The sequence below is a fragment of the Salminus brasiliensis genome, chromosome 10, assembly GCF_030463535.1.
Source record: "Salminus brasiliensis chromosome 10, fSalBra1.hap2, whole genome shotgun sequence".
Lineage (NCBI taxonomy): Eukaryota > Metazoa > Chordata > Actinopteri > Characiformes > Bryconidae > Salminus > Salminus brasiliensis.
Genome location: NC_132887.1, coordinates 1038878 through 1053819, shown reverse-complemented (window position 1 = coordinate 1053819; position 14942 = coordinate 1038878). Strand labels below are relative to the sequence as shown.

Genomic DNA, 14942 nt, shown 5'->3' with positions numbered 1-14942 from the left:
AGGAAGTGCAGGAGAAATCCAGTGCCATGACCACAGTGGACCCTGTGAGTTTGCTTGTATCTGCCTCGTCTGAATCCTCGTTGGTTCTTCAGTAGCGTCCCTCAGCTCACTGTCCGTCTGTTTCCATGTTCTGCTCTAGTCAAAGCTGACCTGGGGCCCATACTTCTGGTTCCACATGTGGAGAGTCGCCACGTCCACAATCTCAGGTGACCTGCAGCTAAAGCTCCTTAATCTTCCACAGCCTGCCTTACCATTAACCACTAGAACCAGTGACCGCTGATGATCTGCGTCCAGCGGCTCCTGTCTGTCCAGGGGGATCTATGTATTGGGTGGGGGGGGCTGCATGATATGGTTTTAATGTTCTGGCTGATCTGGGGGTCTTGATTCCTCCCTGGTTTGTGTTTCAGTGTGTGATTACCTCGGGGAGAGGATGGCCTCCCTGCTCGGCATTACCTCTCCCAAATATCAATATGCAATTGATGAGTACTACCGGATGAAGAAGGAGGTACGTAGAACCCATCAGCTTCAGATTTTCTAATATTAATATGAATTGATCAATAATCCCTTCAACTTCAAAGAGCCTTCCCTATTTAAATGGTCACATGGTTCTTCACATACAAGGAAAACATCTTGTAGATGGTTCTAAATAGGTGCCACTAATGCCATCGGTCAAAGAACAAGAACAAGAACAACTAACCCAAGAACCCTCTTAGACCTTTTTTTAGTAAACAATGGTTCTTCATATACAATGAAGACTTACGGATTCTTAAAGAACCTTGAAAACAGTTCTAGATAGCACTAAAAGGGGTTCCACTGTTGCCAAAATAGGTAAAATACTCCTTTGGCTTAGAGTGTACACATAATCCAAGACCATTTTACATCTTTAAAAAAAGGGGGTTCCTTAAGGGTTCTTTAGTAAAGGCAGTGGTTCTGTATTAAACAGCTGATGGACCTTATTCACGTCCTCCTCAGACCGGAGCGCAATAGGTTCCTTAAGGGTTCTTTTTAGTAAAGGCAGTGGTTCTGTATAACAGTGACAACTCAAAGAACCATCTGAATGCATAATTGGTTCTATGTGTACTAGGAACTCCTCTTGAAAAAGGACTTGTTCCATTTAGAACCCTAAGAACCCTTTGCTCTCTTAAATACTCTCTTGTTCAAGGGTTCTTTAGACCCCTTGGTTCTGTGTTGAACAACAGTTTAGCATGGGTAAACCGTTCTTCTCAGTGATGGGAAACCTCTGTATCAGGTTCTGTAGAGAACCTTTAAAAAACAGTTCCACTGTTCTTGTAAGTCGAGGAACCCGTTTTGCTCACGGTGTAGGAACCTCTTATTTGTTTGGGCGTCTAATTCCACTTTGTTCCTCATGCTGTTCCTCAGGAGGAGGAGGAAGAGGAGGAGAACCGTCTGTCTGAGGAAGCTCAGCGGCGCTTTGAGGAGCAGATCAGCACCGAGGGTCAGGAGCCAACGGTGGAACAGCCAGAAGGAACCGCTTCGTTCGTAAATGTGACCTTCGATCTTGAACAGGAGTCCGCACCGGACGGCAGCAAAGTGCCTCCCCCCATCCCCTCCTAAACCCTCGACACAGCGGTTCTATATCTAGAACCGGATTACATAACGTGTTTATATGTAATGATACTGTAATATTTAACCAGGGATCGGAACGGGAGCAGGAAACTGACGAACCTGTGAATTCTTTTTTTTTTTTTTTTTTTACCCCTAAAAAAACGTTTAATTTCTACAGAACTTTTATCCATCCATAACCTGCAACATCTTACAGGAGCCGTTCATCAAAAACCCGAGTGTCCTGATCTATCTCTGCTCCCAGATCCAGTCGATCAGCAGAGACAGGTTCCGTATCTGACGTGAGCTAACAAACACTTAGGCTAAGGCTGTCCTCAATCTCACCTCCGTTAACATGCGTCCATAAACCTTTATTTACTTCATTATATATTTCATTAAAATCCTCCTGAAAAGCTGCGTAAATGAACGCAATTCAGTAAGTCAGCGCTGATGGACCTTATTCAAATCCTCCTCAGACCGGAGCGCAGTGGGCGGAGTGAAGGTGGTTCCGGTTCCTCCGGTTCCTCCAGCGTTCCTCAGCTCTGTGGTTCTGGTTCTGTTTGGGTTTATAGACTAAAGGAAGTCCCACCGTCTCCTAAACCTCATCCATCTACCAGCTAATGAAGTCCAGTCTATGTCCAGTCTAGCCACGTTAGCCTAGCATCTCCTGTTGCAAATTAAAGTAGCTCAGGTCAGATACAGAACAGGTCTTGGCTGATGGGCTGAATCGGAGGTCACAGGTCAGTCCTGACGCTCTGGTTTTTCCCTGCTCTGCTTAAAGCTGCTGTATCGTACTCGTGGCCTTTGGGTCGTTGTTGGGTCCTGCAGACCCGTTCTACTTTCAGCTTTCGCTGATGCGTCCATAAAGGCCTGACGTTAGAAATCATCGTAGCCTACATCAGAAAGTAGGACCAGAGCTGTGGATGGGTTTCAGGCATCATCTGGGAATGTCTGTAAATCTGTATATCTGAGCCGTGAGTCTCTGCCTTTCTCGAGGAACGGATCGACAGAAATGGTCCTGATGGACTTTCTCTGGCTGCCCTTCACTCGGCTGTAATGTAGGCTTTGCTCTGAAGGGGCAGAAGTCCTACAGAGCGCTGATTAAGTGACCAGTTATCAGTGTGCTCAGAAACTGCTGGGCTTTCCTATTGGGACCGGGTCATACTGGAGAGAGGGTTAAAAACACCTAGGCTGCTGCAGAGGCGGGGCGGGTCCTGGGTAGGACTGGCGAGTGTTTACTGGGATTAAACATAAACTAGCCAAGTAAAATGCATGACCGGCTGTTGCTATGGTAGCCAGCTAGTTTGCCAACAAGCTACTGTAGTGTGATGAAGTACATATACAGAGATACAGTCCGTCTGATTGATATATGGTAATATATGGATGATTTGCTTTAAGTAATCAATTAATCATTTCACACGTTTTAAAGCGAACTCTGCTCCAGGGCTTTTGCTGCGTTCATGTGCAAAGAGCAAGTGGTGGCTTAGAGGTTAGAGCTCCGGGCTGTAGATGACAGGGTTGTGGGTTCGATACCCAGGCTGCCACTGTTGGGCCCACGAGCAAGGCCCTTCACCCTCTCTCTGCTCCCACGGTCACTACACACACACTAGAGGGAAATTCAGACCTCCTTAAGGTGACCTCCAACCTTTACCCTGGCAGATACGACATGATGCACATTTCTTTATGGTTGCGTACGGTATTTTAATCTGTAGTCTGAGTGCATTTCACTTCCTATTAGAGCTGGGCAATATGAGGATATTTTATCATATGGTGATGAATGTTGTTATGGTGATACAGTAAGCTTCTCTGATCATATGGAGGAGACTGTTAGTGTTAATAAACACTGATCAGCTGCAGGGTTCATTACTAACAGTGTAATTAGACTGAAGGGTTCATTAGATGAAGAGCAGCAGATGTTATAGAGTATAAATCACTGTATTCAGTACAGGAGAGGATCTGAACAGTAGTTTATAAGAATCTGATACTGAAGTCTTTAAATATCATGATATAGTATTTTTACCATATCGCCCAGCCCTACTTCTTCTAGAACAAGGCAAATTGTCGTCCTGGCCGTAGCAAATTTAATGTTTAATGTTACAGTAGCCTCCATTTTTCATGTCGCTCCAACCACAAAGCACCTATAGGTGGGGAAACTGGACATGAACACTGCATTTGATCCCCTGGGGCTTTGTTTATCACCATTTCTGTGGTCTTTCCTCTTTCACGTTGTACGTGTGCACAGATCTGTGGGCAAGCGAGGGCCTCAAATTGCTCCGAACGTATGCTTTGGGACAGCCTTCTATGACGCAGCAGCCGAGAAACGCAGCCTAGGCTTTGGAATGCAGCTCCGGTCTAAATAAATATGTATTTATTCTTGTTACTGAGAATGTTGGAGCTGCTGTGGTGGGTTTAGTATCTGAGTCTCACTCCAGTTTAAAAAGGGAATCTCTTAGAGTCCAACTTTCTCCCCGGCGTAGACAGCAGGAAGGGAAAGCCTGATTATTGTGTTGGATTTACTCTCCAGTAATACTGAATAACAGAGCTCTGAAGAAGCTGTATAATTTATTTATGTACAGGCATGTCTCTCTGCGGAAAAGCACTACTCTTTTATATGATTTAGTAAAAAAAAAAAGGTGTTTTCTTATCTAATATTGGTTAATAAACTTCTCAATGCAGACGGATGCTGCTTCTGTGTATTTCATGGCTGCAGAAAGGGGTCCAGCTGTGCAGGGTGGTACGGTCACTCCCTCAGGAGAGTCTAAGGTTTCAGCAGGTCCGAGTGTCATGTGTCCTCCAAATCAGCAGCACTGTTCTCGCTGTCGTTGGTCACCAGCACTTCTCGATTCTCGTACGTCCAAAAGCCGTTGAGGTCTATTAGGATGCTGGTGACCGTGTCTCCTTGACCACTGTTCACCAGGTCCTGGAGTGTGATCTTGTAGGGATCTCTGGGCTTCACCATGTCGAAGATTTCGTCCTACGTAAACAAAAGATCAGACATTATTTCTCAGAATTTATGAAAAAAGTGGTATTTCTTGCTCTTGGGCACCCCCTACAGGTGTGGAGTGTTCACATTTACTCCACTGCAGTCAATACAAATCGCACTATCGGCGCATTTGTTGACATTCTGAAGGTGGAGCAGCATGTGGGCTGAGGATTTTACACTAATATGACTCTATGGGTTCTGCAGCGTTACACAGCAGTTCTGGAGAGAGGTTCTCCTCCTGCAGCTCCACCACCAAACCTCCATAGTACAGTAGCAGCAGCAGCGCTCCGGCCCAGAGTGGGAATGATGGAGACGCCCTTCTCCCTGTTCCAGTCAGTGGAGCATCAGCATGATCCTGAAGCTGCTGAGTTAAAAGGTAAAAATGCTGCACATATTGACTCGAAGGAACATTCTGGTGTTAGTGTTCTCAAACTGGTCACTAGTGTAGGAGTCTGGGCATCTGCTGAGCTGTGCTGAGCTGAGCTGTGGGTAAAACCCAGTTCAGTCAAAGTAACATTTAACGTAGCGTAACGTAACTTTTTGAGTCATGAGTTTGTCCTCTTTGTCTTCTCTTTTATTTTGGTTTAACCAGAACTTACACCTGCTCAGGGGGGCAGTGTAAATGTTTAGTAAGTATAAGCTCTGAACAGTGATTGGTGTAGCGTAGTAGGAAACACCACCACCACCACCTTTCCTGAGGCATACTCCAATTAGTTCAATTCCCCAGCCAGACAAGTCCACCACTCTACACCAGGACTCTTAACTCCACATTCTCCAACCTGCGTAACAAGATCAACATGATCGCTGCTGAAAATGCAAATAAAAACGAGTCAGTCTGGTTCCGCCCGTTTGGGTTTAATGATGTTTAATGTGTAAATAAGTAAAAAAAAGTTTAATGTGTATAAAGTAAATAATCTTACATCATAACTAGCCTGGGTCTGACCTTGTGTACAGTGAGAGTAGAGCGTAAAGTCTGTAGTATATCATCACACATTGTATTTCTTTCTTTCAGGGTTCAAAAATAAATCACACATTGACTAGCTAGAGCAAGCACCGGCACATAGGGCCCCATTTTAGCTTTGACCTTTTGGTGAGCCGGCAACTGTGCACTGCGCAGTTTGATTTAAGGGGGCGTGTGTGTGAGTCTTTGCTATGGTAACGACGGGAAAAGGATGCCCTGTGCAGCTCGTAATGTCTCTTAATGAATCATGGGTGTGTTTTTTTGGGGCATATCGTGCAGTAATAAACCAATCAGTGTGTCTCTCGCCATTCCTTTTAAGAGCCAGGTGCGGTCTGACTGACTGTAAAGCATGGGGGGGGGGGGGTCGGGCTGCACGCGCCCGTGTTCACAATTCACTGCCAAGATAGCAACGAACGTCTGACTGTTGACGAACGTCTGCCTAGGCTGAGATACACAGCAGTACTCCATAAATTGACCTGAACACCCCTCATTTCGGGACCACCGCGCCCATCAGCGTAGGTATATCACAAGCAGCGCTGCTGATTATGTGAAAATACTGTTGGCGGGGTGTAAGATGGCAACGAGCATCCCAACGATCCTTGCACAGGGTGTAAGATAGGGCCCTATACTGTAATATTTAATGCCTGCACTAATTACATCCCTTAAAATTAACAGTACACAGAAATCCACACACCTTAACATCCTGAAAAGACACAGGTTCCTGCCCATGGATCTTCATCTGCTCCTGTATGGCCTAATCACACACACAAACAGTTTTAGGCACTATTAAAATATTAAAATATTCATTTAAACTAAAAACAGTCAGTGAATGGTGTTAAATATAAAACTCCTACCTACCCTGAAAAAGTAGTTGAGAGCAAAGACATTAAGGTAGCCTTTGTTTTCCATGTCCAGCAGTTTGAAGATGTACTGCAGCGCTGCAGGTTCCTTCCGGTTCTCCAAAGCCAGCACAAAGTCCAGGTACGTCTTATAGTCCTTGTAAACAGGAGCATCAACATCACACACAAACGGGTCACTCACACTGGAGGTAAACCAAACTGTAAGACATTTGCATATCACTGCTGTCCAGTGAAAACCATGTATCTCCATTTTTGTCTGTGTTTAGTTTTCTCCATGGTTTGAACGCTGTAGCTGCTTCCCCATAATTCTTGATGAATGGACCAATAGAAATGCTCTCAATTACTTCCATTAAGATCTTCCATTCAGAGTAAAGAACATTTGTGCCTTCTCCTATCGACAGTGACGATATGCAAGTGTATATTGTACCAGGGGTGTACAAATGTGTCACAGTGCACCACACTGAAGGTGACAGCTGAATGGCATACATTTTGGAATAATAAATAATATTAAATAAAGCATGCCGTTCAACTGTCCATTTAAAATCACACACTGTGATGCATTCATGCACCCCTGGTAAAGCACACACTTATATTCGAGCCAAAATTGTCTCAGTAAACATCTAAATGAGATGATAAATAAATAAATAAATAAACAACATGCATACATAAATAGAAGCTGTTTTTATTGTTTCTGGTCCACTACTGTGTAAATAGTCCTTCCAGTTATTAATTTTTTTAAGTAATCATGAATCACATCAAAATAATCTAATTAAGATTTTGAGGAAAACAAACTAAAGCTGTTTTGGCCTATTGATGGAATCTGTCTGTAGGATTAGTATATATGCAAATTTCCACCACAGCCTTTAAATACTAAAATTTAAGGGCAAGACAAATTTACCATTTCACCATCATAGGTCAGACATTCCTGGTAGACCCGGTCCAGAAAGACGCTGGTTAACGTCCCTGTGCCATAACGGGACAGTTCCTCTTTACTCAGCATTCCATTATGATCCTTATCCAGGTTGAGGTACTGACCTGCACACAAATCCAACATGTTTCATGTTGTGGATTATAAAATAAGTGTTGATTGACTCTTGATGAGATGTTTTAAAATTGTAATGTGGAAATGGAGCTTGTTTTGTAGAACGCCTCAGAAGGCTGACTGGGCAGCTTACCGTAAACCCGAAGGGCTGAAGGAGCGGAGAACCAGTTCGATTCCTGACTTTCTTTGGACAGCTCCTCGTCTCGGAGCTGCAAATCAGTTCAAGATAAAATGAAACAGGAAGGCTTTTGTTTAGTTTTCTCCATCTTATTGTGTATTGTTCTGTTCTTATTGTCGTGTCCTGATTAGACTACTGTACAGTGCACTGAAAAGCTCATTGTCTGCCTTTATTAGTGCTGTTACTGCCTTATCCCCTCGTCTGCTGCTCTGTTCTGGGGGAACTACATTTCACTCCTCAGTCAATACGGAACTGTGGTGAGAAGGAATCACAACATCTGACTTTAACGGATTTAACTTCAGAACTTAAGATATTCCTCAGTGAAAGCTTTCTGCTCGACTCATCAATGCTTATTAATACTTTTTTTGACATTGAGAATATACATACAGCTCTGTTCAGAGGATTTAGCCCCCTAATCCCATCCCTCTTCCCCCCGTCTCTCAGCAGTGAGAGGGTTCTCCTGTAGAAGCTCCAGATCTGATCAGAACAGATGCAGCAGCTGAACATGAATCCAGTAAAAAGGAGAAACAAGAGCTTCTCATTCTGAAGAAAGAAAGTAGTGAGATCTTGTCGGTGAGCTAGTCTGAAGAACAGAGCTCGGTTCCTCCAGGGTTCTCCTGGACGCCCCCCAGTCCAGCCAGCACAGCGTGGAGGATGTGTTCAACTCCATCAGCAGCATCAGCAGCAGCAGCTCACCTGATTTACCATCATTAAGCCCTGATTTACCACCAAACCAGGTGTTGATCTGAGGAGAACTCTAAATAATACTAGACTCCATGAGAGAGGAGAACTCTGGAGATGTTCTAATGATGAACACAGTGATGGAGAACCGCCACCACTTTCTGTAGGAGTGTTATTATTAGTGTTTATTCTTATATCAGTGTTACTGTTTACTGAGCAGTTAAGCAGGTTTTTGCTCTCACATGGGACTAAAACATTTGCTCAGTGCTGTATATTATCTAAGAGTTTTACATTATATTAGCAAGTGTATGTACCTCAAGCAGATCGTCCAGGAAACTACAAGCCAAGATGTCCTGAATTTTTATTTTCCCTGAAAATAAAGAATAAAATGCGTCATATTGGGAGAAAAGATGATTTTAATTTAAAAGTTAAAACTTAGTTAAAAAGATGTTATTGTGAAATGTTATGTTTTCTCACTTGTCTAACATTTGGTAATAGTGGTAATAATGAGTGCATAAATAAAAGAAGGACTGTAGGAAATAAACCTGTGCGAAGAGGGTCGAGGAAGAAGAAGAATTTGCGTACGGCAGTGCAGACATAAAAAGAGTAGAAGGACTTCTCCAGGCCGTCGAGTTGGGGCAGAGTGGGAATTAACTCCAGGATGTAGTTCTCCAAGTCCTTAAAGACAGGTAAACAAAAACAGGCACTGTTCGGCCATCTGGACACTGAAAGGCTGTGCAAACACTGTCCAGACTGTTAGCCTGAGGGTTAAGGGTGTCGTTTTGTCCTGAAAGACAATGAGAGCACAGCACCTGGGCGCACCTGTGTAGACAGAAGAGTAGGAATTTACTTACAGACTCTCGGAGATAGCCCTGTCCCGCTACGTCATACAGGCTCAACCCAATCCTGGTCTGGTGCAGCCACACTGACAGAGAGGAGCAAATCAACCAAAACAGAAATGGATTAGATTTTGTGCAAATTTACACTTATTTAATGTTCACATCTTATCCAGTGTCTGTATGTAAACAGCAACGTAAACATCTTACAGATTATATATTAAACCTGTACATTTTAATTAGTGTGTGTATTGTGAATATAGCATATATGTATAGTGTAGTTTATATGTACAGTGTATATAGTGTGTATGTATAGTGCAGACATAGTGTAACTGCATAGTGTATATAGTGTAGTGCATGTATAGGGTGTATGTAGAGTGTATATAGTGTGTGTATAGTATTTATAGCGTAAATGTATAGTGTATATAGTGTTGTAGTGAATGTAGTGTGTATGTACAGTGTATATAGTGTGTGTAGCGTATATGGTGTATATAGTGTATGTATAGTGTATATGTACAGTGTACATGTGAATGTAGTGTGTATACAGTGAATGTATAGTGTGTATAGTGTAAACTTATAGTTTATAGTGTTTGTAGTGAATGTGTAGTATATATGTGTAGTGTATATAGGGTGTGTATATAGTGCATGTATAGGGTGTATGTAGAGTGTGTATATAGTGTGTGTATGCAGTGTATGTATAGTGCCTGTATAGTGTATATAGTGTTTGTAGTGAATGTAGTGTGTATGTACAGTGTATATAGTGTGTATAAGTATATAGTGTGCATAGTGTAAATGTATAATGTATATAATGCTTGTAGTGAATGAACAGTGTGTATGTACAGTGTATACAGTGTGTATAGAGTGTATGTATAGTGTATATAGTGTGTGTATAGTGTAGTGTGTTTATTGTGTATATGTACAGTGTCTATTTTTTATTTTCGCTCAACTGAATTTAACTCATTAGTTTAATTTCAATTTTCTCACCATTTTGTTTGTTTTGTTGTGTTTTTTGTTTTTACATCAAAGAGCAAAAAGCAAATTGCCTCGGAATCAGACTGCTCAAACTGAGTTACAGATACAGATAAACAATCACTATGAACTGGACTTTAAAACATTAAGAAATGAGGCCTGAATATGAACTCATGCAGGTCAAATCAAACATGCCAATAAATCAGACTTGAGCTGCCAGCCTGAAGATAATCAGACTTTCCCCTCTGTTCATATCCAAGCTCACAGGATCACTCCGGAATCAGAGCGTACCTTTTCTCATGACATAGTTGAAGAACTGCATGATTGATATGCGTCCGTATGGATCATTGTGGAGCAGCTTGGCGTACACTCTGGCAGTGAAGAACAGCCTGAGGAAGGAAAGCAGGAGGGTTAGAAGCATCATGCCCACCTAAAGCTCAGAAAGTCGGGGTGGTAGATGAAGTGAGTCATTTCACAGCTGTGTTTTTCCACTCACTTGCATTTAGAACCTGCTTTCTCTCCGACCTTCAGGAAACTCTCATAGCTTATCATGGCTTCATCGCCCGTTGTAGGAGGCACCTGATGCTTATCAAGAAGAAACCACAGGTTCTGTAGAGGGGAATAAACACAAATGAACAGTTAAGAAGAAAGGAAGAAGACTCACGCAGTCGCTTCTTGTCCTTCACATTTAACCCATCCGTGCAGTGAACACACACATACACACACACACACACACACACACACACACACACACACACACACACACGTCTGGAACAGTGGGCAGCTCTAGCTGCTAGATCTAGGGAGCAGTTGGGGGTTAGCTGCCTTGCTCAAGGGCACTTCAGTCGCATCCTGGCGGTTCAGGGGATTAAACTGGCAACCTTTCAGGCCCACAAGAGCAGTTAATACTCACAATCTAAAAACGCTCAACAAATGTAATATGTAAATGAGTTTGTAAGGTCAGAACAGTAATATTAAAATACTATATAATTAAGAATGCACTCATTCTCAGGTCAGAAAGAAAACTATAGGAGATATTTTTGAACATGGAATATATCTACTGTGTAAATAGTTCCTCCAGTCATGTTTGTGTTGTGCATTTAGTCCCTGGGCAAGACTCCTAACTCTACATCCTCCAACCTGTGAAACACAAGCCATGCGCAAGAGCTCTGGATAAGAGAATCAGCTGTAAATGTGAATTAGACGAGTTGTCTAGTTGTCTACAGATCCCTCCTGTCTTTGCATATTCTGTATTTTGTGTATATTTTGTGTGCATTTTGCATTTATTTAACATATTTTTGATATAACTTTATTGTAATATGTTTAGTATGTATATAGTTTTGTCCTCCTGTAGAGCATCAACCTGAGCCTCACCACAAGCATTTAATGCATAAATGTCCTGACATGTTGTGCAAATGACAAATAAACCTGAAACTTGTCTAATGTAATAATCAAATCTTACTTAAATACCTGCCTGATAAATAAATTAAAATAAAAAAAATCCATGTATAATAAATAAAGGCTTCACACAGTCCTTTCTTAGACAGGAGGGAGCAGACCACTTTCTTACTTGTAACTCTTCGTTGTCGAGGAGTTCGCGGCTCTTCCTCTGTAGAAACACCGCCCGGGACTCTTCTCTTAGTTTCTGCAGCAGAACTTCATCCTCTGCTGGAAGCTGTCACACAAAATCATGAAGTTGCAAGTTATCTATTTCTGAATCTCTAGTATTGCACCAGTCTGAGATCGGTTCACTGCAATGGCTGTATTTGATGTCCTATACGTAATAAGCCCTGGGTCTTTCAGGTCACTCACCCTGTAGTAGAAGCGTGGGATGTGTTTGAAGGTGCTGTCGGCGTTCCCTCCTCCTTTCCATTCAGTGTAGTATTTAGTGAAAAGCTCCGTCTCCTCCTCTTTCTTCTCCTCTTCACTCCTGCCGTCTGAGACACAAACGAGAAGTTCAGTGTTCATGACTTTGGAGAGCAGTTCAACGATGAGCTCTGACTGTGTTCACACCTCTTATTTCACCTGTTCAGGGTGAAATAAACATCTAGATTAGAGTCAAGTAGTCCATTATTATTATCATTATTATTATTATTATTAAAGTTTCAAAATATATAATTCACTTCTCAGCACACACTGTTAACTGTGTTAACTCAAAGCAAGCAAATGGTTTCTGTAATGCCACAAAAATCTGCATATTCACCTATATCCACCAAGTTATGCTGACAGTACAGTATGTCAACCTGAACTGATTTCAGAATTAGGCATAACCGAGGACAGCCAATCAGAACAGAGCTCATATACATACATTAGTCTTAAAGCAGCAGTAACAAAAAAAACTGCCTCTATTCTACAGGATTAGTAGATTATGGGAAATTATCACGTACAAATGAATTTCAGCTGTTTCTGATTGATAAACTGAGCAGTAATGATTAATCAGTAGGATATGGGCCTTTATTCCTTTTAGGCCAAATTGTAGAATAAGAGTCCTTTAATGTTTTATGTATGTATTTAAAGTTTAGATGCTGAACATTAAGGGCTGCTGTTGGACTGAACAGTAGTTAGCTAGATTATTTAAACCCCACTGGATTTGACTAATTTGTAGACTAGGATTAGTCTTAAACCAGGTCAGGAGCTCTAGATCTGTAACCTCGCCGGCTTTAGCTTTACATTTAAACATTATTCTTTTTTATTATAACGTTTTCTTCGTCGAATAAACATGAGGACAGTCTTATGAAAACTATAAGAGCCTAAAATCCACAGTAGGAGACCAAAACCTTCAGTAAACAGGAGTTAAAGAAGTCAGGGGAGTCGTTAGCTAGCTAGCTTAGCTATAATTAGCGTTAGCCACCTGCTAACATGTAAACATCGCACACAGTTAGCTAGTGCTAGTGCTAGTGCTAGTAAAGATAAGGTGGCTAGTTCATCTGATAACAGTCATATATCTGTGCCTAATTCATCCAGGCTCTGAGTCTCAGTAATGCTCAGCTTTCCCCTCGAACCTGCAGCTCCTCCAGCGGCCAGCCTCCTCCTCAGGAGCTCCTTCCACTCCGCAGCGGGGTCACTCGCCATATCCCCCAGCTACTAAAACTGCATATATATTAATATTACAATATATAAGCTTTCTAAAGCTCACTTTAAAGTTCAGTTCGTCTCCTAAACGCCAGACCTTTAAGGCCGCTCGGCGGAGTTAGATAGCTATGCTATGCTATGCTATGCTATGCTATGCTATGCTATGCTATGCTATGCCGGGCTGGTCGCGGAGTGCTGAGGCATCAGGCTGCGACGGTTACAGCGGGAGGGTGGAGAGCAGGGGGGTGTGGAGCAGGGGGGTGGGGAGCAGGAGGGTGGGGAGCAGGGGGGTGGAGAGCAGGGGGGTGGGGAGCAGGGGGGTGGAGAGCAGGGGGGTGGGGAGCAGGGGGGTGGGGAGCAGGAGGGTGGAGAGCAGGGGGGTGTGGAGCAGGAGGGTGGGGAGCAGGGGGGTGGGGAGCAGGAGGGTGTGGAGAGCAGGAGGGTGTGGAGCAGGAGGGTGGGGAGCAGGGGGGTGTGGAGCAGGAGGGTGTGGAGCAGGAGGGTGGAGAGCAGGGGGTGTGGAGCAGGAGGGTGTGGAGCAGGAGGGTGGGGAGCAGGGGGGTGTGGAGCAGGAGGGTGGGGAGCAGGGGGGGTGTGGAGCAGGAGGGTGGGGAGCAGGAGGGTGGAGAGCAGGGGGTGTGGAGCAGGAGGGTGTGGAGCAGGAGGGTGGGGAGCAGGAGGGTGTGGAGCAGGAGGGTGGGGAGCAGGAGGGTGGAGAGCAGGGGGTGTGGAGCAGGAGGGTGTGGAGCAGGAGGGTGGGGAGCAGGAGGGTGTGGAGCAGGAGGGTGTGGAGCAGGGGGGTGGAGAGCAGGAGGGTGTGGAGCAGGAGGGTGTGGAGCAGGAGGGTGGAGAGCAGGAGGGTGTGGAGCAGGAGGGTGTGGAGCAGGAGGGTGGAGAGCAGGAGGGTGTGGAGCAGGAGGGTGGAGAGCAGGAGGGTGGAGGGTGTGGAGCAGGGGGGTGTGGAGCAGGAGGGTGTGGAGCAGGGGGGTGTGGAGCAGGAGGGTGGGGAGCTGCTATGCAGTTGCTTTGGCATTTCAGGTAGTTGCTAAGGCTGTCCCTGGTGGTTACTAAGTAGATGTTATATTGTTGCTAAGGTCTTCCTTATTGAAGGTGCTATTGTATTTCAGGTGGTTTGCTGAGGTGTTGGTAAGGTGATGATTTTTGGTACTTCAGGTGGTTGCTAATGTGGTCCAGGTGGTTGCTGTGGCAGCTGCTATGGTAGCTGATACATTGTCCTGGGTGGTTACTAGGCTAGGCTGTTGCCTAGCTGCTCCCTTCCTGAGATTGAAAACTTTAAACAAATAGTACTCAATAAATAGTATTAAAAATGTACAATATAACACTAATACTAATACTACAATAATACTTTATTATATTATATGTTTATATTTACAGTAATATGTAAATATTATATGATAAATTATATAATATTATATAAATATAATATAAATATTGTAAAATAATACAGTTACAGTTAAGATATTTCCTAAAGTGAAGGAGGAGACTCATTTCAGAATAATAAATTAGACAGATCCTGCAGCCGTGTTCCTGGAAAGAGGTTTGAATGTGATGCTGATTTCTGTGTGTTTTAGGAGATGAATTCCTGGAGCATTTGTTCTGTTAATGTCAATATTTAAAGTTTTTGGACAGTCTTTAGATCCTGGTTTAATCTTAAACTGAACTTTCCTTCATTTGATGTTGATGCTATTTTATTTGAAGTGGAAAACTTGATGAACATGAAATATATGAATAATTAAAACACATTCACTGCAGTAAGTGGAGATAAAATAAGCTTCT

At 43.3% G+C, this 14942-nt stretch overlaps 2 protein-coding genes across 4 annotated transcripts in view; one reads left to right on the top strand and one right to left on the bottom strand.

The window, feature by feature from the left end:
* Positions 1-4238, top strand: part of fam177a1 (family with sequence similarity 177 member A1) — a 5679-nt gene extending 1441 nt beyond the window's left edge. The window contains exons 2-5 of the mRNA XM_072688959.1: positions 1-44; positions 140-206; positions 408-505; positions 1381-4238. The exon at positions 1-44 is cut by the window's left edge and continues 148 nt beyond it. Coding sequence (XP_072545060.1) covers positions 1-44; positions 140-206; positions 408-505; positions 1381-1575 — 404 coding nt within the window. The 3' untranslated portion in view covers positions 1576-4238. The remainder of the gene's footprint in view (positions 45-139; positions 207-407; positions 506-1380) is intronic.
* ppp2r3c (protein phosphatase 2, regulatory subunit B'', gamma) lies at positions 4107-13345 on the bottom strand. Of its 3 annotated transcripts, none has more exons than XM_072688957.1 (13): positions 13076-13345; positions 11886-12010; positions 11644-11748; positions 10570-10682; positions 10365-10462; positions 9123-9193; positions 8814-8946; positions 8583-8638; positions 7543-7618; positions 7266-7402; positions 6366-6503; positions 6202-6261; positions 4107-4537 (listed from the first exon to the last, which is right to left on the bottom strand). In XM_072688957.1, the coding sequence occupies exons 1-13, from the start codon at positions 13143-13145 to the stop codon at positions 4346-4348; spliced, it is 1374 nt and encodes a 457-aa protein (XP_072545058.1). In that variant the 5' UTR covers positions 13146-13345; the 3' UTR covers positions 4107-4345. The 3 variants fall into 3 exon arrangements, with proteins under 3 accessions (XP_072545058.1, XP_072545059.1, XP_072545057.1); XM_072688958.1 differs by having other exon boundaries at positions 11886-12098; positions 13076-13140; XM_072688956.1 differs by lacking the exon at positions 13076-13345 and adding an exon at positions 12277-13009.
* Positions 13346-14942: the final 1597 nt, after the last annotated feature.

What these genes read in the sequence shown, in the direction of transcription:
- ppp2r3c (XM_072688956.1), bottom strand. Translation starts at nt 12,379, where the DNA reads ATGTATATGAGCTCTGTTCTGATTGGCTGTCCTCGGTTATGCCTAATT. An exon ending in GCATAACTTGGTGGATATAG is followed by an intron (nt 12,011 to 12,276) that starts GTGAATATGCAG and finishes TTTGTGTCTCAG; the next exon opens with ACGGCAGGAGTGAAGAGGAG. An exon ending in AGGGCTATCTCCGAGAGTCT is followed by an intron (nt 8,947 to 9,122) that starts GTAAGTAAATTC and finishes CCTGTCTTTAAG; the next exon opens with GACTTGGAGAACTACATCCT.